Source organism: Lissotriton vulgaris, chromosome 3_1, assembly GCF_964263255.1.
Source record: "Lissotriton vulgaris chromosome 3_1, aLisVul1.2, whole genome shotgun sequence".
NCBI lineage: Eukaryota > Metazoa > Chordata > Amphibia > Caudata > Salamandridae > Lissotriton > Lissotriton vulgaris.
In genome coordinates this window covers 105,201,043-105,226,211 of record NC_141689.1, presented here as the reverse complement: position 1 = coordinate 105,226,211, position 25,169 = coordinate 105,201,043, and the positions used below count along the sequence as shown (strand labels likewise).

Here is a 25,169-nt window from a genome sequence, read left to right as displayed (position 1 = left end):
GTGTTTGTGGCTATCTAGAGGGAATACACAAAGTGTAGCTGTCACCCACCCCAGATGTGTATTGAATACAGACTGCAAGGCACACTGAGCAGTAAGAGCAGAGAAATGCCCACTCTCTGAATGTGGCATTTTTAAATAGTTATGTTAATTCCAACTTTACCACTAAAGAAGATGTATCATTACCATTCCAGAAATATGAAACATGATACAGCTACTCATTTCTAATCAGGAATTATGCCTTAAAAGTACATTAAGGAATTCCCAATGTTAATCTTTGAGAGGAGTTGGCCTCACAGTAGTGAAACACTAATTTAGCTGCTTGTCACTACCGGGACATATAGAACATAAAGGTACATGTCCTATCTTTTACTTTACATAGCACCCTGCCCATAGGACTACCTAGGGCCTACCTTAGGGATGACCTATGGGTAATAAAAGGGGAGTGTAAGGCCTGGCAAGTAGTTTTAAATGCCAAATCAATCTCGCAGTAAACTGCTCACACAGGGGCTGCAGTGACAGGCCTGAAACAGTCTTGAAAGGCTACTTTTGTGGCTGGCACAAGCAGTGTTGCATGCCCACTAGTAGCATGTAATTTACAGGCACTGTATATATGGGATACCTGTTTACAAGGGACTTATAAGTAAATTAAATATGCCAAACTGGTATAAACCAATCATACCATGTTTAGTGGGAGAGCACATGCACTTTATCACTGGTTAGCAGTGCCCAGAGTCCTAAAGCCAACAAAAAGAAGGTCAGACAAAATAGTCAAGGGAAGACAAAGTGTTTAGGGATAACCCTGCAGAAAGAACCTGGACCAACACACACACACGCAGGTACGCACCCACACACTCACACACACAGGTAACACCATACATCAGTGTAGCAATCTATTAATACAGTTTAGTACTCACCAGCAAGATCTCCTTCTGAAGAAAATGAAGAATTATGTATTTGGAATGAGTCAATCATGTTTCTAGTCTCCTTATCGACATCTTGCAAATAAATCTGCATCTGACAATCTGAAAAAGATAATTTCATGTTAATGACCATTTGTGAGTATCAGACATACCTTTAAAAGCATTCAGAAAAGGTACAGGCAGGACCATTTGAATTAAGAATTGTTGGTATTACATATTTTTAGCTAAGAATTTGGAAAGCGCAAAACTAGCAAATTATCTATGACCACAGATCTTACATATGGTAGGATTCATACATTAAACTATAAAATCATCTAAATATAGCCAATGTATGCCATTCAATCAAAGAGTTCAATCCATTTTTCACGGTGTTACAGGACCAAATCTATTTGTTTTCTTTCTGTGTTAACAGTCTGTCAACATTCTGTTGCCTCTTTGTGTTCTTAACAATTTCAAGCACAAACCATGTGTGATAATTGTTGGTAATGTTCAACAAGGCCAGCAGTGATAATGTTACTTGCGTCCTTTTTCCAATGTATGATAAAGAAAAAGGGACACTGTATACAGTACACCACATGTTTTGTTGGACAGTTCGAGTATTTTGGTAATGTTATTTATTATGTTTGAGCTTGTAAAGCGCACTGTTACCCGGAGGTTTCCTGGCGCTGTGTAACGCTGGGGAACCCGTCCTGGCTTTCCCTGTGGGATGGTCCCTGCTGGGAGTCCCCAAGGTGGAGCCAAGCATCCCCAGCGTTGGAGGGGCTGTTGTGGAGATTAGGCAAGCTAATGCCCAGAGTTGCCGAGTGGGACCCCTGAAGGAATTTTAATACCTCAACAAAAATGATTACAGCATCCCAGCTTTTTATATGCTTCCAAAAATACACAAAAATAGTCAACATCCGCCGGGAAGACCTATTGTTGCGGGATGTCAGTCGGTGTTACAACCACTGGCAGAATATGTTGACTATTTTTTAAAACCATTTGTGTGTAAAACTCGTTCTTTCACACAAGACAGTAGAGATGTCACCATAAAATTGGAAGGTGAACCGTTTGACCTATGAAATAACATCTTTGTCACAAGGGACATAGAAAGCTTATACACGAGCATCCCTCAAGGGGAAGCTTTGAACATTTTGGAAAAACGCACACGTCTTCACCAGGTCCCTACAACGTTTATTGCTGACTGTTCCAAGATTGCCCTTAAAGAGAACTATTTTTTACTCAATAACACGTTCTATGATCAGCGTAGAGGCGTGGCCATGGGGACAATTTTTGCACCAAATATAGCAAATCTGTTTGTTGCTGCCTTTGAGGAAAGGGTGATTTATAATGACAACCCTTTCAGTTCCCACTTACACCGATACTTAAGATACATCGATGATGTGTGTATTGTGTGGGAAGGGTCACATGATGAATTAGAAAATTACCATGTATGTTTGAACCAAAAGGATCCTAATCTACAATTTACCATGGAAAGCAATAAAAGCTCTATTAGTTTTCTTGACTTGAGAATTATGCATGATGAGGGTGCTTTATCTATGTGTTTATATACCAAGCCCACGGCCAGAAATATGTTGTTAAAATATAACAGCCACCATCCACGGAATTTACGTGATAATCTCCCTTTTGCACAGTTTTTAGGTATCAGACGTAACTGCACCAAAAGGGAGGATTACTTCAGGGAGGCCAAAATCCTGCAATCCAAATTGGTCATGAGATCATATCCGTACAGACTGGTTAAGCATGCCATGAAACAGGCATGGTATTATGGCCGTCAAGCCCTGTTACAGAAAGACGGACATCAATCTGAGGCTGAGAAATCAACACACCCTATCACCTGTGTAATGACATATGGCACTGAGTCCAACCAAATAAAGAAATTAATAAGTAAAAACTGGCACCTCATTCGGAAGGTTGAACCACAGCTGGAATTACCACGTTTTGCCTTCAAGCGGGCCAGGAACTTAAGAGAGCATCTAGTTAGAGCCTATAACAATCAAGGACCTAATACAATAACCAATCTATGGGGATTAGCATCATTAATAGGACACTAACCCTGCAGGAACTGTGCTGCTTGTGCAACTACTAACGCAGTAAAAAGCTGCCTTGTAAATGGTAGACAAATAACATTACGACAATACTCGAACTGTCTAACAAAAAATGTGGTGTACTGTATACAGTGTCCCTGTTCTTTATTATACATTGGAAAAACGACGCAAGAAATCAAAAAACCTACCTTACAACATCAGTCACGTATCAGCTGTAACATTATCACTGTTCCCCTTGTTGAACATTACCAACAATTGTCACACATGCCGTCCGAAATAAAGTGGTTTGCGCTTGAAGATATTAACCCCATTGCTGCTGAAGTCGGCCGCTGAACTTTCGGAGCACTACCTGGCTGGTGCTTCGAACATTCAACGGCCAACGCGGCCCCACCCACTCTTTGGAACGCCCAGCACTGCACCGAAATAACAGCCACAGCTAAGGCGTTAAGAACACAAAGAGGCGACAGAATGTTGACAGACTGCTCACACAGAAAGAAAAGAAATGGATTTGGTCCTGTAACACCGTGAAAAATGGATTGAACTCTCTGATTGAATGGCATACATTGGCTACATTTAGATGATTTTATAGTTTAATGTATGAATCCTACCATATGTAAGATCTGTGGTCATAGATTCAACATTCATGTACTTTCCTTGCCAAGTGACTTTTTTCCTGCAGTGCTGCACTTTGCGAGAGATACAGATCGGACCTTAAGAGTGCCAGTCCAGATTCTATATCTTTGGGGCACGTTGGGTCTCCTAGCCCTGTACCTATGTACATCGTTCCGTTTTCCATTATGTATTAACTTTGATAATGTTCTCTCTAGCACTTTTAACTATTTCAGTTAAAGATCATTGGGAGTTTTTGTATTTAGTTTAACTTGATCCCTTTGGGGTCAACTGGTCACTACTACTCCGCGCCTTCTGATCCATTCAGAGATCTGGTGATATGGCCCGTTTCAAGATGGCCGCTTCAGTTGCATATACGATTACCTCATCGCGCACTCATTGGCATATTTTACTATTGAGACTTTTTTTTACTATTGAGACGCTTTTGGCCCCAAACCTCTTTTGCACCATGCAGTATTTCTAGAGATTATGGGGCATATTACCAACAACTAGCGATACTTATCGCTATGTTAGCTTAGCGGCAATATTTTTATCGTCGAGCTGCGGCGATTTTTATCGCTTAGGAACCTTGCTATTATCAAGGTTTATCTCCTAAGCGATAAAAATCGGCCGAAATACATGAATATCGCTGAAAAGTCAGCAATATTCATGCATTACCGAGCTAATGCTCTTAACCACGTTATCCACCTACCATTGGATAACAGGGCTAAGAACTGCTCAGGGGCAGGTGTTAGCTTTTGGAGATAATCGCGCTTAGCGGGAATATCTCCAAGAGTTGGTAATAGGAGATAGTGATGTTAGCGACTGTTTCCAGTCGCTAACATCTTGGCACGCCCACTTTGCATGTCATTAGTGATAACTTTCACTGACATTCAAAGCGGGGCCCAAGATGGTCGCTATCTCCTACTAGCTGTCGCTAACTGGTGTTAGCAACAGCTAGGTAATAGGGAGATAATTTTATCTCCGCTTTCTTGGCTTTTATAGCCAAAAAAGCCGAAAAAAACCCCTTGATAATATGCCCTTTTGTATTTATGTTTAGAATTCTATACCTATGGGTCCGCTGGCATCCACTAAGCCACGCTCTGTTTGGATATTGTCTATTTAAAGATGGACGCTAAAGTTGTAGGCGTGATTACGTCATCGCGCATACAGCGTTTCTAATAGTGCAATGCTGTTGATCAGACGCTGCACTCGAACTTTGCAGTCAGGCGTCCTCAGAACAAGCATTGCTGGTTCTTTATACAAGTAAGTACTATTAGCGTTTCACAAGCTCATTTACTACGTTACTGTGGCCTCCACAATATATCCCAATGTTAACTGTACGTCACTTGGTATTTTATAGGCAACTTCTGGCTTGTCTCCTATGTGAGTAGCCTTGTACACTTTTGAAACCTTATGGGTGCACAGATTGAGTGGGGGCTTCATTTTAAATTAAATTTCACATTGAAGCTTACTACATTTGTTTGATTGGTTATGTTTACAGGTTACACGATGTCTGATTTACTAGACATGTGAATAATGCGGCTAATTGTTTAGTTACTTCAGGGTGTCCCTAGTGACCCACCTCCTTGACCCTTTTATACTGGTTTTCTTTCATTTAGACTCATTGTATAAATACTCACCTTCGGATTGATTTCCTCTTCTGTAAGGGAAAAGTCAGTGAGTCTTTGTAGTTTTATAGTTTATTAGTTTTGTTTGTTTGTTGATGCTTCCTTTCGGTGTCACTTGGACTACTGCACAATTGTGTTGTTGGGTGGCATGTTAGTGATTGTTTGGCATGACACCAGTGGTGTTCCTCACCTTTGTATTCTTTGTGTGTTGAGCAGACAAAAACCTCTTTTAGTCACAGGAATGACACGTATTGTTTCTTACTGCATTTGATGTATATGTGCAACTCTTCCGTCCTGAAGATTGTCCCAAGGATCTGATAGACCAACAGGGGACCAAAACGTCGATGCCCAACACCGCTTCGCATATTTGTTGATTACACAGATTGTAAATGTGATTATATGCGGTGTTTAATTTCCATCAATATGGTGTTTTGATTAGCCATAACCTATGCAAAAGGTGTTCTGTATACTACTGTCAATTAGTGTGTGAACTTCAGCAGTGTGTTGCCAGCTATTAATTAATGATATTCCAAGTGGAATAAAATATACCGTTTTGATACATTCTGGTATATGTGCATATATTCCCTATGGTTATAGAGACTAATTGATCATGAATGTGACGTTATTACAAATTAGAAATAATCTTCAAATGTTTCCTCTAGGGACACTCTGATTTTGGTATCCACGACCCAGGCATTAAAAGAATCAACTTCTTCCAACAAATTCCTATTCAGAATAGGGGTAGTGGAAGACAGGCGTAGCTCAGTAATGGATTTGATTTCATGGCTCCCCATTTCCGCGGAGTGCGAGCTGATGAATCTGTTTTACAGGGGCGTAGGTTTGAGACATGATCGTTTTGTTAAATGGGACCAGGTAATGATCCGCCATGATTGAGTAACGGGTGTATCAGGTGTTAAATGTCAGTGATTAGTGCAAACCCCATTTAGGGTATGCCAACATGAATGGGTTGGATCACATATTACCTGCAGTACTCCTGATATTTTTAAGATATCTCAGAGGGCGTAGGCCTCAGATTTATCTGAGTTGTCGGAGATTAAAGTCTCCTAACATAGTAAAATTCACAAAGCGGACTACCATAGGGGAAAGTGCCTCTCTCTACTGTAGTTAAAAAACTATTGCCGGGGGCAGGGGGACGATAGAAAAGGCAGCCAGCAAAGGATTCAGAAACCCTAATTTTAAAACAAAATCCTCGGCATTCTGCACTGTTGAGAGTGTCTAAGTTGAAGGAGCTACATTGAAAGTTATCATGAAATATAATCGCTAGTCCTCCGCTCGACCCTCTGTTCTGTATTTGGACATGATTGAGTAACCAGTGTTATATGGTTGTTAGGGTTATTTTTGACGTTGCTAAGTCTGTCTAATCATTTGTAGCTATGTGATTATGTAGGAGAATAAATGAGACACTATATCTTGTCGGTTTTGGGATTTTGGGCACTAAGGTGGTAGGATGGTACAACCCCTATACTCCGAGGTCCTGTTTTTCCTGCACATAATTTCTGTGTATGTGCTGAATCCCCGCAACACCAATAGGGACTACTATGGCTAAATCTGGATTGCACCATGATTTTAGCTAGGCTTCCATGATAAACAAAAAATTACAGTGCTTGGGTGTATTTCAACATTGATGCCTTCAATAAATGTGTTTTATCAGTTTGCAAAAGTTGAAAAGTGAGGTAAGAGTACAATGTTTTCAATGATGTCCCTTTCACAGTTTTGTGTTTTATCAGTATATAGTCTGGTTTCCAGTTTCCGAGTTCTAGACTTTACAGCTTTGTCACCTTTTCACATTTACCTGGCCTTTCTTATGGATGTCGATTAGGGGTCACCAGGTGTTGCAGCTGCGACTCCCTAGCATGATCCTTGCAACCTCTGGCCCTGCCTTTGTGATCCCTGGCCTCGGGCTAGCAAAGGGAATGCCAAGAAGAGAACAGAAGTTGAATGGTGCTGTGCAGATTTACTTTCTGCAGCTCTGGCTTCTGAAATAAAGCTTTAAACTCTTAGCTCAGTAAAAAATATATATATATACAGGACTGTAATATCATTTGACTTCCGATAAGGTATATTTGCAAAAGAGAGAGCAGTGTTGAAAGATGGCTGCACCAGTCTCAATAATTCAAAGAACTAAATTAGCACTCTACCCCTATGATACCACTGCTGCGGAATCCCCAAACACAAACAGAACACCATACACAAAACAGAGTCCAAAACATTTGCTAAAAGTTCTTTAGATCTGATTTTTTCTTCTGTATGCTAGTATCCCTATGCCAGTTACCACATTGAAGACAACAGGCAAAGGATCACTGCTTGATTTATCAGAGAATCACTTGCCTACTTGAAAACTAAACTATAAACGGTTGTTTTGGAAAGTACCCACTTGGGAGTGACTCATCTATCATCTGTCACATTACTCTGGTCCACTATAATCCAGTAGGATGACTCGACAATCATCAATCACATTACTGTGGCCCACCTTAATCCAGTAGGATGACTCATTTAGCATCTGTCACATTACTCTGGTCCACTATAATCCAGTACGATGACTCATCTATCATTCCTCACATTATTCAGGTCCAGTATAATCCAGCAGGATGACTCATCTATCAACCCTCACATTACTCTATTCCAGTATTATCAAGCAGGATGACTCATCTGACAATCGTCACATTACTCTGGTCCACTGATATCCAGTAGGATGACTCCTCTATCATCCCTCACATTACTCTGGTCCAGTATAATTCAGCAGGATGACTCATCTATAAATCTACACATTACTCTGGTCCACTATAATCCAGTAGCATAACTCAACAATCCTCTGTCACATTACTCTGGCCCACTATAATCCATTAGGATGACTTAACAATCATCCGTCTCATTACTTTGGTCCACTATAATCCAGTAGGATGACTCATCCATCATCCGTCACATTACTCTGGTCCACTATGATCCAGTTGGATGACTCATCTATAATCCCCCACATTACTCTAGTCCAGTATTATCAAGCAGGATGACTCATTTATCATGGCTGAAGAAGGCTGATAGCCAGAAACCGGTCCTTGGATGCTTGATTCCGGTCTAGGAAAGACATGGCTTGGTAGTTAGGGCTGGACTGTTCCCATGAGGCACAGGGCCAAGGCTGATTAGCATATAGCCATTGTCTGACCTAGGGTGGTGTGGAGTGCACAAAAACGATGGATTAGGCCCAGATCTTTGTACTGGGGTGAATGTGAGACATTGTTCTGCATTCTGTCCATCAACAGTGTTTTTTGCAATTTTCACCCCGAGTGGGCTGGGTATGCTCAGACGAGAGTCCCAGGCTCTCCACATCACTGGAGTCAAGCTATCCAGGCTGAAGAAGGCTGATAGCCAGAAACCGGTCCTTGGATGCTTGATTCCGGTCTAGGAAAGACATGGCTTGGTAGTTCGGGCTGGACTGTTCCCATGAGGCACAGGGTCAAGGCTGATTTGCATATAGCCATTGTCTGACCTAGGGTGGTGTGGAGTGCAAAAAAAACGATGGATTTAGGCCCAGATCTTTGTACTGGGGTGAATGTAAGACATTGTTCTGCATTCTGTCCATCAACAGTGTTTTTTTGCAATCATCTGTCATCCGTCACATTATTCTGGTCCAGTATAATCCAGCAGGATGACTCATCCATCATCCTTCACATTACTCTGGTCCACTATAATCTAGCAGGACACCTCATCCATCATCCCTCACATTACTCTTGTCCACTATAATCCAGCAGGATGACTCATCCATCATCCGTCACATTACTGTGGTCCAATATAATCCAGCAGGAAGACTCATCTATCATCCGTCCTATTACTCTGGTCCACTATAACAAACCCTCCTGAAGTCAATCAATGAATCAATCAGCAAAATTTGTAAAGCGCGCTACTCACCCGCTAGGGTCTCAAGGCGCTGGGAGGAGGGGGAGACGCTACCGCTCGAACAGCCAGGTCTTGAGTTGCTTCCTGAAGGAGAGATGGTCCTGGGTCAGCTAAAGGTGGGTGGGGAGGGAGTTCCATGTCTTGGTCGCCAGGTAGGAGAAGGATCTTTGTCTGGCGTGGTTCTGTGGATTCAAGGGATGGAGGCGAGGGCGAGGCTGGCGGATCGAAGCTGGTGGGTGGGTGTGTAGAATGTGAGGCGGCTGTTGAGGTATTTGCAGCCAGTGTTGTGGGGAGCCTTGTGTGCGTGGGTGAGGAGCCTGAACGTGATCCTCTTGCCGAGGGGGAGCCAGTGCAGGTTTCTCAGATGGGCCGAGATGTGGTTGTGGCGGGGGATGTCCAGGATGAGTCGTGCAGAAGCGTTCTGTATGCACTGGAGTCTTTTCGGGAGTTTGGCTTTGGTTCCTGCGTAGAGGGTGTTCCCGTAGTCCAGTCGGCTGGTGACGAGGGGCTGGGTGACCGTCCTTCTGGTTTAGGTGGGGATCCACCGGAAGATCTTACGGAGCATGCGCAGGGTGTTGAAACAGGATGACGAGACGGCGTTCACTTGTTTGGTCATTGTGAGCGAGGAGTCCGGGATGAAGCCTAGGTTGCGTACATGGTCCGTTGGCTTGGGGGCGGAGCCCAGGGCCGGGGGCCACCAGTAGTCATCCCAGGCTGAGGGGGAAGGTCCCAGGATGAGGACTTCTGTCTTGCCTGAGTTCAGTTTCAGACGGCTGAGCTTCATCCATTCCACAACGTCTTTCATTCCTTCCTGGAAGCTGGTTCTGGCGGTGGTGGGGTTGTTGGCGAGGGAGAGTATCAGCTGGGTGTCCTCAGCGTAGGAGATGATGTTGAGGTTGTGTTGGCGTGCAATGGCTGCAAGGGGGCTCATGTAGACGTTGAAGATGGTGGGGTTGAACGAGGATCCTTGCGGAACGCCGCTGATGACTTCGGTTGCCGCGGAGCAGAACGGGGGGAGGCGGACTCTCTGGGTTCTTCCGGCGAGGAACAAGATGATCCACTCCAAGGCCGTTCCTTGGATTCCGGTGTTGCTGAGGTGCTGTACTAGGGTGCGGTGGCATACTGTGTCGAAGGCTGCGGAGAGGTCTAGGAGGATGAGGGCGGATGTTTCCCCTTTGTTGAGCAGAGACCTGATGTCATCGGTAGCTGCGATGAGGGCGGTCTCGGTGCTGTGGTTTGCTTGGAAGACGGACTGCGAGGGGTCAAGGGATCCGTTTGTCTCAAGGAAGACGGAGAGTTGTTTGTTGATGGTCTTCTCTATGACTTTGACAGGAAAAGGCAGGAACGAGATGGGGCGGAAGTTCTTGAGGTCCGTGGCGTCCGCAGTGGGTTTCTTCAGGAGGGCGCTGAGCTTGGTATGTTTCCAGCTCTCCGGGAAGGTGGCGGATGCGAAGGAGCTGTTAATGATGTCCCGTAGATGGGGTGCAATGATGGTGTCTGCTTTGTTGAAGATGTGGCGTGGATAGGGGTCAGTTGAGGAGCCGGTGTGGGTGGTGTTCATCATGCAGTTGGTGTCTTCGGTGCTGACCGGGGTCCAGGTGCAGAGGGTGGTGGTGGGGGGGCGCTGGTTTGGTTGTTGGGTGCGTGGACTGTGCGCCAAAGCCTTTGTGTATGTCGGTGATCTTGCGATGAAAGAACAAGGCGAGTGAGTCGCAGAGGTCTTGCGAGGGTGTGATGTCGTTGTTTCCGGTGCTGGGGTTGGAGTGCTCTTTAACGATGCTGAACAGTTCCCTGCTGTTGTGAGTGTTGTTGTCCAATCGTTCCTTGAATGTTGTCATCTTGGTGGTGCGGATCAGCTGGTGGTGTTTGCGGGTGGCGTCCTTGAGGGCTGGTATGTTTTCTGGTGTCTGGTCATGGCGCCATGCTTTCTCGAGGGTGTGGCAGGTTTTCTTGGAGTTTATGAGGTCGTTGGTGAACCACGAGGCCCTCTTGCTACCGGGTTTGCTGGGAGGGCTCTTCAGCGGTGTGAGGTCATCGGCGCAGTTGGTGAGCCACTGAGTGAGGTTACAGGCTGCTTCGTTGAGGTCCTTCGTGTTGGTGGGAGGTTTCTGGCTGAGGGAGTTGGTGAGCTGGTCGGTGGTGATCTTGCTCCAGATTCTGCGGTAAACCTGTTGCGGGTGGTGGTGGGTTGTGGTTCTCTCGAAGTCGAAGTGGACGCAGCTGTGGTCTGTCCAGTGTAGTCGGTGGCGTGGCTGAAGGAGATGTGCTTGCTGGAGGAGAAGGTGGGGTCTAGCGTGTGGCCGGCGTAGTGGGTGGGGGTGTTCACCAGTTGCTTGAGTCCGAGGTTGGCGAGGTTGTCCAGTAGGGCTGCGGTGTTGCTGTCATTGTTGTTCTCCAGATGGAAGTTGAGGTTCCCTAGGAGGAAGTCCGTTTAAAGATGAAACATGTTAGCTTGGCTGGATTGTAATGTTTGAAGCACAAAAGTAAAATCATTTTGGATACTTTACTGTGGCTCCCGCCTCATGATGGATTGAAAAAGAAGATAATTGCTTGTCCATGTGATTACAAGGAATAATCAGATCTTTTTTAATGTTATCTTTTTTTTCTCTTTTTTTTTCCTTTTTTAAATATTTTATTGGCATCACATTAGGATATTATTTGCATGAATTCATAAGCAGATCTAAAGAATTCAAACTTGAATTTATTGAGCGTTCCCTTTTGTGTATGGTTTTCCTTCCTGGAACGATGGGTGTTGCGGCGTGTAGTGTAGTGTGAAAGAGGGCCTTATTTACAATACAGGGTTCTGCCATGTTGAGGTACTTAAAGCCGCCTTGTAAATAAAGCAAAGCTCCTATTGCCACAGAAGCATCACAAAAAGTGAGTTCCTGTGGCGATAGGGGTTTGTAAATATGTCCCCACATCATACCAAAAATGTGAGAGTGGCTAAATATGTCAATTATTGCATACAAGATGGCTCCAGATAAAGCAAGATGGCTATCACAGTAATGTTAGAGTAAATTGATGTGGTTTCTCATAAGCAAACAAAATATAATACTCCAAGGTGGCCGGACACCACAATTTGGTTTGTCCCTGCTTGAAAAGTAATTAAACATCAGCAAAGCCAATTGTGCAGTTGGCAGTGGCATTATCTTCTGCAGGGAGTGACAGTGGCAATGGCACAGGGAAGCAGCAAGACGGATCAGCAAAGCCATCAGCAGGCAACATGACCACTGGTGACTTCTGTAAGCCACAAACTTTCACCATACCCTAATGAGAAAACTCATGGAACGCCATTTAGCCTCAGATGCTCTTTGATTGTGCCATGTCAGTGTTTTTTAAGTGTGCTGGTAAGCATGAAGGAACCTGGAGGAGGGGTTAGAGAGAGGAAAACATTTCTATATTGATAAACTGGAACTGAAAAGCAAAAAAACGAAAAAATAATTAAGGAAAGACTATTGAAGTATTTGAAGATTATTTTGTCTGTTGATTTAAAGCAGGTTTTAATCATTGCTGGTCCAGTTTATTTGTGCTTCAGTTTTGAATAATGAAAGTAAGTGGTTACTCACAGTACGCAGTCACTAGGATGAGGGACATGACCAATGTGATGACCAATGTGATCGTTAGGACAGTAGCTATAATCTTGACAGTTCTTCCTGTTTTAGGATCCGCCTCTTGAATATTTTGGGTAGATGGTTTTGGTGGCTGTAGATCCCTATAATCAGATTCTTGAAAGAGAAAAAGGATAGAATCAAATGTATTACTTTGATGTGTAAAGTAAAATATATTTTAATAAGTCAATCATGGGTCCACGATCACTAAAGATGTTTCCCTTTATCATCTGTTGATAGTAATATAGATGTTCCTAAAGTCTTCCCACCCACATGTTAGAGACAAGTATTTGTTACAGATTCTGAAATAAAAAATAAGAACAATATCATAATTAATCAACTTTAATACAATAAGGCAATTTGATATCCTAAAGTCGCACCACCAGCCATGCACTGGTATAGTGACCAGATCAGGACACCGACTTCCTGAACCAGAGCAAATCTTGCTGGACCTCGTTAGTGGCATATTTGTTCTCTAGACACAAACGTGACGGATATCCCGTCCGCCGAAACATAAATCTCATTATATCCCATGGGCTTCGTAATATGACGGACAGAATTTCTGTCACGTTTGTGATGGACTGTTTCATTCGCTGAGATCTAAATAAGGCCCTAAGATGTGGATTTTGATTCTCAAGCCTCCATTCCCAATGTGCTTGGTATGTCAGGTGAGTTAATCAAAGGGTGTGATTTTAGACCCAAATGATTGTAGACTTTGTTGTGTTATGGCTGTGGTGGGTACTTGTGTCGGCCTTCTTCGACAACTTAGGAAAGTTTCCTCGTTGCTGTCCTTCTCCACCTTGAGACGTGTGGTCTCTGCTACGATCCTAGCCAGGTTGGACTACGGTAACTCGCAAAAACTTCTGAATAAGATGGATGTACGACATTACAACGCATGCTTTTACATCGCATGCCTTTACAACGCAGGTTTTACCACGCATACCATTACAATGCATAACGTTAAAGGGTGCTGGATAGTGAATAGAGTAATTTACTATTCCAACTCCAGTCCCCGTGGACACTAGGGAAGGTTATTGGATAGTAAATTAACCTATTCCCTATCCTAGAGCGCCCCCCAGCGCAATGCATTGTAATGGTTTGCGTTGTAATGGTTACGTTGTAATGGTAGTGCGATGTAAAAGTTGCGTTGTAAGTGATGTTTCCCGAATAGGATGCAGGTTGTCATGAATGACGCTGCTAGACTTATTTTTAAAAAGCAGAGGAACACGCATGCATCCCCCCTCTTGCGAGAACTGCATGGTAGGGCCAAGTTATATGAAATCCCGCCTGACCCCTTATAGACCAGGTAGGGCGCTACGATCTGCAGAAGCTACCCTTCTCACTCAACCACATTGCAGACTGGCTACCGTGGGTGGTCGCGCCTTTTCCTATACTCTCCCACCTTTTTGGAACAAATTGCCAATGGAACTGCGGAAGGAAACCAATTTGTTGTCCTTCCGAAAGAAATTAAAAACAGTGCTCTTTCAGCAAGCGTGGGGTTGCCTGTAATATTTGATTAGCTGTTCCTCCATATTCGTGTGTGTGGATCCTGTCAAAGCGCTTAGAGACCCCTGGGTTATAACGCGCTATATAAATCAAATAAATAAATAAATAAATAAATTGGTAAATGCGACTTTAATAAAGTAGAAATGCAAACGTAAAGTAAGCCCCTCAGTCAGAGCAAAACTAAATGCTGCTTGTAGGAGTGAGAGGATAAACTATTTAGAAAAATGCAGCCACCAATTTGGTACCTCCCCTTTCCTTGATGGTTTCCATCCTTGCAGGGCACTTTGAGTGTTATTTTCTGATGCTCAGCATGTTAGTATGTTCCAGGGCAGACACAACACATTTAGAAAGCTTATTTTGAATGTTATGTTATGTTATGTTATTATGACTTCTAAAGCGCACAAATACTCTGAGGTGTCCTGGCGCTAATCCGGACCGTAAACTCTTAGCAGAGTGGAAAAGGAGGTGGATTAATTTAAAAATAACCAGGGGGCATATTAACAAGAATGGCGATAAAATTATCACCGCTTTAGCGGCAGGAAACTGCTGCTAAAATGGCGATAATGGGCTTGATAAAATGTCCTTGTGAATTCTCATAGCAGCCCAGGTTCTGGTGTTGACCTGGGCTTCTATGGGAATTAACAAGGGCATGTTATCAAGCCCATTATCGCCGTTTTAGCAGCAGTTTCCTGCTGCTAAAGCAGCGATAATTTTATCACAGTTCTTGATAATATGCCCCCAAGTTTTTAGTTTTTTTCAGAACGAGATGAGGGAGTTAGCCTCTTTAATGTGTGCCAGGAGTGTGTTCCAAAGCTTGGATGCACAATAGCCAATACTTCGGCCTCCCCAACTCAAGGTTCGAATCCTTGGTACCAGCATTAATCTGGCATTGGTAGACCTTAGTTATCTGCCTGGGTGGTACCGGGAGAAGTGGTTTTTCAAAGGTGCAGGTCCTGTATTGTTCAATGCTTTGTAGGCTAGGCAAAGTGCTTTAACCCTTTAACCACGGCGGAAATTCCGCCGCGGTGCGAGTGATTTATGGCATGGGCGTGGTTGAGGTTCTGTAGCCCAAGATAAAGGCCATTACAATAATCTAATTTTGATAGCACCAGCGTTGTTACAACAGTTTTCCTGAGATTTGTGTGAATATAAGGCATTACCTTCTTAAGTTTCTTTAGCAGTTAGAATGAGGCTGAGGTTGTGGCGTTAGTTTGTTGGGAGTAGGTGATTTTGCTATCCGTCAGTACCCCAAGATTTTTAGCCTTCTCTACTGGATTTGGGAGCTGTCCGATTTCAGCCGGCCACCATAAACCATCCCATTTAGGTTGAAGGATAACAAAGACCACCACTTCGGTTTTATCCGAGTTCAGCTTAAACAGTGTCTTCCAATCCAGTGGCTAATTTCCCTCATGCATTATTGAAACAGCATTGCTGGGGATATTGTGCTTTTATATGCTGCGACCACAATCTGAGTGTGCTTGATTCCGGGCCAGGGAAGACATGGCTTGGCAGTTCGGGCTGGACTGTCTCCATGAGGCACAGGGTCAAGACTGATTTGCATATGGCCATGTCTGAACTGGGATGGCGTGGTGAGCAAAATTAAACCCAGATCTGTGACTGGGGGGAATGTTTTGCCAATTTACAACATTCCATCCATCATCTTGTGTGTTTTGCTGTTCACCTTATGTGGGAAGGGTATGCCCAGACATGGGCCCAGTGCTCACTACGCCACTGGAGTCAAGCTATCCTGGCTGATGATGGCTGATAGACAGAAACCGGTCCTAGGATGCTTGATTCCGGTCCAGGGAAGACATGGCTTGGCAGTTCGGGCTGGACTATTCCAGGAAAGCCAATACAAAGTGTGGGAGGAGTCAGACCCCACAAATTAAAATAACAGATCGTCTACAGCGCAACCTCTGTTGCCTCGACCTAAAAATGCGCACCCACATCATTGCTCTCATAACAAGATTTCAGGTACATTGAAGGCTGACCTCATTCAGAGGAGGGCACATAGTACAACAAGCATTTGCAATGCATTTACTTGAGTTTGAGCTATTGGCATTGTAAATGACAATGCCTTTCATTTATGTTTTGGTTCTTAAAACATAAATAAAAGGCATTGTCATTTACAATGCCAATAGCTTAAACTTGCGTAAATGCGAAATCTATTGCATTAAAAATGCTTGTTAAACTGAGCAAGGGTTTTGTCTTTGCTTCAGGGACAAGCGGAGATAAAAACATTGGGGCCGATTAGGATGGAGGATTTTCCGCCTCCTCCGGGCCGGCGGAAGCCACCTCCGGCCCGGAGGAGGCGGAAAATCCATTGCGGGCTCACCAAAGACCCACCGCCACATTACGATGGCTGGTGGGTCTTGGTTTCTGTCCGCTGCTTTTCCGCCGCGGTCGGATTACAACCGCGGCGGAAAAGCTCTCATTTGGCTGGCAGTGTCTATCAGACACCGCCGGCCAAATTAGGAAGCATTTGAAAACATGCTTTTCCGCGGCGGTTTTTCCGCCGTGGAAAAGCATGTGTACTTTTGATTTTGGGGGCCCGTTGCGGGCCCCCAGGGTGTTGGTGGGTGGGGGGTGCACATGGGGGGTACCTATGGTACCCCCCAGCATTTACATGCACAATGCGGCAGGCACCGCGCGGTGCCTGCCGCTTTGTGCATGTAAATGTTACACATGCACTTTTAACATTGCGGCGGGTGCTGCTTGAAGCAGCACCCGCCGCAATGTTAAATATCCAGGATGTGACCGCCAGGGTGGCGGTCACATCCTAATCGCACATGAGGGAACGCCGCAGCCCATGCGGACGTTCCCTCATACTCTGGGGTCGCGGACGGACTCAAGTCCGTCCGCGATCCTAATCGACCCCATTGTGTGTGCCAGAGAAAGACATAGAGAGAGAAGTAACGTTGTGGAGACGAAAATAAAAGAGAGGGCCAAGGAAGATTGGCAGGGAAGAAAACAAAAGGGAAAAAAGAGGAAAAGTAAAAAAGAGAAAAGGAAAAGAGGTATAAATAACAGAGAGAAAGAGAGAGTTTAATGGAGAGACAAAGAAAGAAGATGAGAGAGGGTTAGTAAGAGATGTGGTAAGTGTAATTGTTGTGCAGCCAGTCAGTGAATATATGTCATAGTAAAAAGAGAGGAGAGAGTTTTAAATTCATATTGGTACTGTAACCGAAACTACACACTTTTACTTTCGTGCTCATGGTAAACAAGGCCCAGATTTTCTATTTTTTCACAAGTGCAGCATCCAAATTAATTTACTGTACTGATTTGTGCAAGGAGAAAAATACAGTGCATCCCCTGCGCTGTCACACAAACAGGGCTGCCCTCTGAGACAGGTAGCTTCACACCAGGGTGCACAGGGGATTGCATGCTTCTAGCATAGGATTGTACTTGAGGCACACATTTCCACCACAAATGTTTCTACTTAGACAAACTCAAAAGGTTGCCACACATTGGATGTGCGCTGAGCACTGTAGCACATATGCAGTGTGTCATTTTTAGGTCTCGCCTACGCAGCGCGCATGCTCTGCTTAGGCAAAAAGACCTATTCCGATTGCTTTGGCTTTTCAGCCAAAAACGTGCACGCGTTCTATTGCCATCAGTGGCAACGCGTGCACATGAGACGATCTACTTGCGGGAGCGCGCGCTAACATCTGGCAGCAATTATTGCTCCCGCAAGTGCAGGCCTCCTCCTCCCCCCTGCTACCGCGTGAGCTTGTTCTTCTGTTGGTGCCTTCAAAGCTCATATCTTCCAAAGTCCTGTGCTAGCGTGTGTGATCAGTTGATGATTTGAAGTCCCAAATAGCCACCTGCCAGGGTTGCAGTGACTGACTGTCTCTATGTCTTGGAAGGTTCCTCATCTAGCATCACTCCTCGGATCGAGCGGGGTCTTCTCCCTCACTGGCTTCCATCCCATAGTTCAAAATAATCGCTGCTTAATGCTGTTAGCACGGGGAGACAGATGTCACCTGGTCTGGTCCTTAAATATTCACTGCTCTCCACAGCAGAAGCAATGCAAGTCGAGCTTTCTTCTCCACCACGCACCACCACCTGTGCACAGACGTCATGCTCATACCCTGTTGTACCGGTCAGTCTTTAACACTGGTCGGTCATCCTCGGTCCCCTCAGGCCTAGACCAAGCTCGCCGGGACCACACAGTCACACTGCTTGGGGCATTGTTGATCTTAGTGGGCCCGGGCAGGGTGTTGGGATGCTGAATCTTGGAGTTTAGATAGAGCGTCAGTAACGTGTGACTACTTAATTTCCCGGTGCGCCTCCCTAATTTTAAGCAATCCACATACAAGAGGCGTGCATTTTATTGCAGTTTACGGTTTTAGTAGCCTATTATAGTTTACTATTTTTATCAATATCATCCTATGCAGTGCTTGTTGTTTTTTCTGAAAACGTTAAAGGACTCGCTTGGCAGTGACTGTGACGGCAAGGGCGAGGCTCGACCCAGTGGCAGCTTTAACCAAGCACCACTCTGGTGCCCTGTCCTGCCCCCGTCCAGATATTGGGCAGAACCGAGCATCGTCTGCCCCTGGGGCGAGGTGGTCTGCCCGATTGTGCAGAGCCAGTGTGGACAGCAGGCGGTAAGTGAAACAGGTGCTTGAAGTCGGTGGGGCTCAGGGAAGAGCTATTAGCTATTCAAAAGTGGTGTGAACCACGAGGGAGCCAGGTCTGCACAATCCAAAATTGTGCCCCCTGGAACGAGGAAAACACCTGCTTTTATCGCGATATGCCCCATTCCAATACCTGACACCAGGCATAGCGAGGTGACACCACACTGGCAAAATAAAATACCTCATCCCACTGGGACGGAGTTACCAGTTGCAGACGGTGGGCTACAGTGGAATAAGCCCTTCCCCCCCGAATCTCTTTACTTTTTGGGGCACTCCACAAACAACTCTTTGTTGAAACATTGATGCAAAATTGAGTATCAGAATCCTTCCAGACTGGGAACCCGGCTGGCATCTCTCTTTCTTTCTCTGTATCTCTCTCCCTTTCCTCTCTCTCTTCAACTGCTCTCTTTCTACCTTTTACCTCTCTCTTTAGCTCTCTTCCTCTCTCTCCCTCTCCCTCTTTTTCTCTCTCTCTCTGTTTCTCTCTCTCTGTTTCTCTCTCTCTCTCTTGTTCTCTTTCTCTTTAAGTCTCTCTCTCTCTTGTTCCCTCTCTGTTTCTCTCTCTCTCGTTTTCTCTCTCTCTTTTAGTGTCACTCTCCATCTCTCTCTCTCACTCCCTCACTGTTTCTCTCTCTCGTTCTCTTTCTCTCTCTTAGTCTCTCTCTCACTGTTTCTCTCTCTCTCGTTCTCTTTCTCTCTCTCAGTCTCTCTCTCTCTCTCTGTTTCTTTCTCTCTCTTCTCTCTCTCTTTAGTTCGCAAAGTCTGAACCAAATAAATGCACTTGTAGTTTTAAAATTAAAGTACACAGCTTGTAAGTCGGGTGAGTGTTGTTTCGACATTAGGAAGATGAAGGGCTGAGTGGCCCAGAGCTGAAAGCTGTGAGCTTGAGTCAAGCATGGATCCCTGCTGGGGGTGCCTTGCACCCAGCTTCACTGGAGGACCTGGGAAGGCAGGTCTCTGGATGTTCTTACTCTCCATCTCACACGTAAAAATAGGAAATCCGAGAGTAGTGAGTTGTTTTTGTGGCTATTCTTCACTTTCAGATGTCTCTTCCAGCTAGGTAAATTTCACCTGCCTTAGCGGGAACAACAACTGAATCTCACCTGAGAGAGTTCAACTTACACCTGTTCTGAGTTACGCCTGTTTTCATTCTTTGCAACCTGGTCTCCGATATTTTGGATTGCAAAGCTGCTGGTGTCAGAGGTAGCTGCAGGGCACCTCAAGTTCAACTTTACTACAGATTCTAGGCTGACAACCATGTTTAGGTTTGAGCCTTAGTGTTAGAAATGGGGTAGCCAATTCTACAGGGGGTAGCATGGAGCAGAGCCGGCAGGCCAAACTTCAGAGGTCATGTGTGAAGCATTCACGCAGTACCCACAGTTGACATACCAGGCACACTACAAAAGAGACACGACACCGCTTCTGGTTGGAAAAAGAATACGTTTTGTATTATCTCCAGCCTGCAAAGGTAAAACTCAACAATTTCAGTATTCACAAAAGGCACTAACTGGCACCAGGGCAATGAATGCAAGGGGGATTATTTACAAGGAAAAATGGGAGAAATAAGAAAAAGGGTTAAGGAAGTCCATTAGTGTCCAGCTGAAATAAAAATGTTATCCTTGGCATGAAACCATAGCAGAATACGTGAGGGAAAGAAATACTAATGCTGAAACCCAAGGTCAATATCGCAGGGCCAACTCAGACCTTAATCCTTGGCCTCACCTAGAAGTGAGCTGTAGGCGTAAACTAAAGCATTAGACATAAAATATACATTAGGTTGAGGGCATAGCCACGCAACCGGGCCTGCATCCGCGTCTCCTGTGAAGAGAAACAGGTGGCACCTGGCATTAACAACTGGCATAGGCATGCAAATGTAATACCAGGCCTGGGCTTAAATCCTGAGGCAGGGAAAACTTTAGGCACAAAAGCACTTCTATCCAACATGGACCTGGGGGCATCAACATTAGGCGCAAGAGCATCACTCAGGCATGGCATTGGCATAGGCCCAACGTTAATATCCGGCCTAGACAGGCCTATTCACATTTACCATGAGGCATCAAACCTGAGCACCTGCGCACAAACAACCTCGAGGGCCTAACAACCAGTGGAACTTGCGTTAGCATAAATCGTTGTTAACAGGGAGCACCACAATAGAGGCAGGACCCAGGGTCACATATTGCATGGGACAGGACTACCACTGCCCATCAAGTCAGGCACCCCTCATAGGGAGGCCCTTAATTTACCCAATAGTCACCAACGGGCTCCATCCGTGTCCTTGCCCAGTTCAGGACGCCTTATCTTGTTAATTAGGGCCAACAGGGCCCAACTACCGCTTCCCCCGGGGAGGGGCGGCCATGGGGCTTCCTCTTCTCTCCTTGGGGCTCGCTCTTCTCTTTGGCCGTCCGCCCGCCTCCCCGGGGAGTTACCTGTCTCTTCGGCCCTCCCGGGTCCTTGCGGCGTGCTGCCAACTGGGGCAGGGGCTCGGGCTCTCTCCGGAGCCCCCCGGTGATGTGGCGTCAGTTGGGCGGTCCCTGAGGAGGCCTTCATGGCCTGGACTGGTTGCAGGCACAATGGGGGCGAATCGGGGGCACGCGCCTTTGGAAGGGGCCGCCCCAAATCTGCAGCAGGTCGGAGGGGCTCGCGTTCCTCTGAGCCCCCTCCGCGACGATGTTCAGGCCAGTCCGGGGCTTCTCCCGGCGTCGGCCAATTGGAGGCCACTTCTGCCTGAGGAGGCGCTGGCCACCAATCACAGCGCGGCCGGCAAGGAGGTGTGGCAGGCAACCAATGGCTGGCAACAAGGGCGGGGGCACGGTAGAAGACGCGGCTGGACGCCCCCATCACATGACGGTGGATCGGGGCTTCAGGGCCTAGCGCGGCCCACTCTGACTCTCGGCGGCCCTCTCCTCACGCCGGAGACCGTGGCGGGAACCACCAACAGCAGCGGCACTCCTCTCAATCCACTGCTATTCACATTGCTCAGCTCCTCATACAGCGCTTCCAGATCACAGCGCTTAACAGGCAGCACTTATCCAGAGCCAGGCAGTGCTTCTAACAGTCCAGCGCTTGATTGAAGCAGCGCTTTGCAGGCGCACACAGCAGGCAGTACAGTTCAGGCAATTTAGGACTATCCAGGGCCTCTGCAGCACAGCGCTTCCAGGATGATAGCGCTTTGGCACGCAGCCCCTCCTCCAGGCCCAACACTTCCAAGCGCACAGCGAGAGGGGGGGCGGACAGTCCCAGCAGCAAGCCCCAGGGTAATACTCCTCACCTCCTGGGGGGGGTCCAGTCTATGATGCTCCTTCCCTTCTAGGCACTTCTTTGCAGAGCGCTTGCATGGCGCAAGGTCCTGGCAGCTCCAGGGACCTAGGGGGGGCCCTCCTTCTTCAGGGACTCGGGAGACAGAGCATTAGGCATTACTGGGCACGGTCAGCAGTTAGTGGGGCCATCATCAAAACAGGGTGGTAGGCTTTCACCATTCCCACTGCAGCGTGGCCCTCCTCCGACACAGCAGCCTGAACTCCTTAAGTGGGGCTTCACAAGCCCTGGGGACAGTAGGGGGGTTCTGGATGGGTGCAGGGTCCAGCACACAGGCCCAAGTGGCGGTATCCCCTGGCAGCAGGTCCCCTCACATTCCTGTCCCAGCTCTGTCTCCGCACATGGTGGCACATCCCCCTTACTTACACCCTCCTCCCAGACAGTGGCAGAGCCTTCTAGAATTCTGTGGCAAACTGGTTTAGACTGGCTCAGGGGGAGGAGTAGAGCACCCTGGGTGCCAGGCTTTCCCTCCAAAAGCTAGGAGTGGCTGGGTACCTAACAACTAGACTGCTAACCTCCTGCAGTCAGGTGGCACATCACACACAGCCTTGGCAGCCATTTCAGATACAGCATTTCAACAGGGTACATTTTACACAATGGGGGGAATTGACAAGTGCTCACACCATTGCATGACATTACAGATTAACATGGGGTCTCACAGCGCACATGGCCTATAAAGTAACCTTACCATGGGGGAGACGTCCTATAATAGGGGGGTAAAAAGCAAAAAAAATTGGGGGAAAAGGGCCAAGTCCAACACTTAGGAAGGTTTAAAACAAGCATTTATAATGCAACACCAATAGCTCAAACTTTAATAATGAAAGACCTATTGCATTGCAAAAGCTTGTTTTTGTTTGCACTTGCTTTAAGTAGACATTACTATTTTAATGTAAAGCCTGATCTGACTATTTTCATAGTTGGGCCTTGAGTCAAAATCTATCACTGTTTGCCCCTTGACACAAAGCAGGGTCTTCCATTTTTCACGCTGTGAAATGTGAGCCTTTCCGATGCAAAACAGTTGGATAGTAAATAGAATGCCATTCTTTGTATCAAGCTACCACAGTGCTTAATTGGCAAAACAATATGTGCCAGGGCTCTCATAATGAGGCTACCACAGCTCACACTACCCATTGACCCTGCCAGCGCTGCCAATAACCGTACCAAGAATAAAGAAGGCAACGCCTACGGAATAGTTAGACACCTAACTAATTATCAAAAAATGGATACCTTAAATTATCCATTCTTGGGTTTGATCTTTTCCACCATAACTAAATTAAAGATAATTTTGAACCATAGAGTTTCTCTTGTTGAACAGCCACCAAAAATAAGGCTCACATTTATCGTTTAACTGATTCCTTTAATATAAACCATATTTCTCCATAAAAGTTAATATCTCACAGTTCACATATATATATACACAATTTTTACATATCTATACAAGACAAACAAATTTAATACATTTTTATTTTTTACACACTTTACTTAGAACCCAACTGAAGGATCTTTTGTCCAAATTATTTCAGAAAAGGAAGTTTGTCCACAATTAATCAAAAACATTCCTTATATTCTGATCACCATAACAAACCAAACAAGAAAGGAGTGTATAAGGTTAACCATGTTTTAACCTCCTTCTCTCTAGCACTCCTTATCAAATTTTTTTCTTGATCAAAATATTTTCAGTTTGCATTGGTGTCTTCAAAAAGCTGTGTCGACGCGTTTCAGCCTCTTGTTAAATCAGGCCTCATCAGGACTACGAGGGCAAACAACAGTATCATACCTAAAACAAGCAAATAACTAAATTTTTATACATATAATATACTCGGGGATAACATTCTAAGTTTTTTGTGCACACAATTCAGTTGACATCATCAAGTAACTAATCTTGAGGTCATTGGCATCAACATCATTTGTATTATGTACCAAACCACCTTCCATAATGTGCTCAAGTCAAGAAAACTACAACCAATATAAATACAGGTCCTCTTCACTAGAATCCTAAGAAAACACCCATGACTTATATATATATATATATATATATATATATATATATATATATCACGCTCCTTGCTTGTTCCAGTTATTGAAAGGCACACGAACACACACAAGGCTTCAAGCATAAGCCTTTAATCACTGGTACAGAAGCGTCTGGCTGCCCACCTTTCACAGTCAGAGTCCCACTGCCTGACGCGTTTCGAAATAACTTCTTCCTCAGAGGCTTGTGTGGAAAATGAAAAGAGCACCAGCTGGTTCAAACACTCCCTTTTTCTTCTGCATGATAGCACGCCCCCTGATTGGGCTGTTCTGAATGAATCCTGCGCTGTGCATTGAGGGAAATGTAGTGCCATGTTATTAAGGTGCTCTGTGCAAAATGTTCTGTTGGTTAAAAGACCTTCAGATAGGTCCCGGCAGCTGGCGCTTCCTGATCCAAAGTGAAGTGCCCCACATGTGAGGACCGGCTGATGACAACCCCCGTGGCCCCCAGGTTCTCGGGGTGGTGCACTTTCGACGGCCCAGCAGCCGCCTATAAATCACGCTCCTTGCTTGTTCCAGTTATTGAAAGGCACACGAACACACACAAGGCTTCAAGCATAAGCCTTTAATCACTGGTACAGAAGCGTCTGGCTGCCCACCTTTCACAGTCAGAGTCCCACTGCCTGACGCGTTTCGAAATAACTTCTTCCTCAGAGGCTTGTGTGGAAAATGAAAAGAGCACCAGCTGGTTCAAACACTCCCTTTTTTGTCATTTGAGATGTCATCAGTGATGTCATCAGTGATGTCACTAACCATGTCATGAATGATGTAATATGTGACATCATCAGCAGTGGATTGCGGGTGCGCGATATATAGTTAGCGCTTATAACTATATATGGAATTTCAATGGTTTTATGCGAGTAAAATAAGGTTTTGTAAATGCAAATCCCTAACTATATATGGCCTAAAACCAATGGTTTTTTCATTGAATTTTCAAGGTTTTGTAAATGCT

General features: G+C 45.4%; 1 protein-coding gene across 1 annotated transcript in view; it reads right to left on the bottom strand.

The window, feature by feature from the left end:
- The window catches only part of LOC147726040 (CD209 antigen-like protein C), a 435,480-nt gene that overhangs the window by 364,906 nt on the left and 45,405 nt on the right, over positions 1–25,169 (bottom strand). Inside the window, exons 2-3 of the mRNA XM_086960157.1 lie at positions 12,687–12,845; positions 915–1,022 (exon numbers count right to left, since the gene is read on the bottom strand). Coding sequence (XP_086816283.1) covers positions 915–1,022; positions 12,687–12,845 — 267 coding nt within the window. The remainder of the gene's footprint in view (positions 1–914; positions 1,023–12,686; positions 12,846–25,169) is intronic.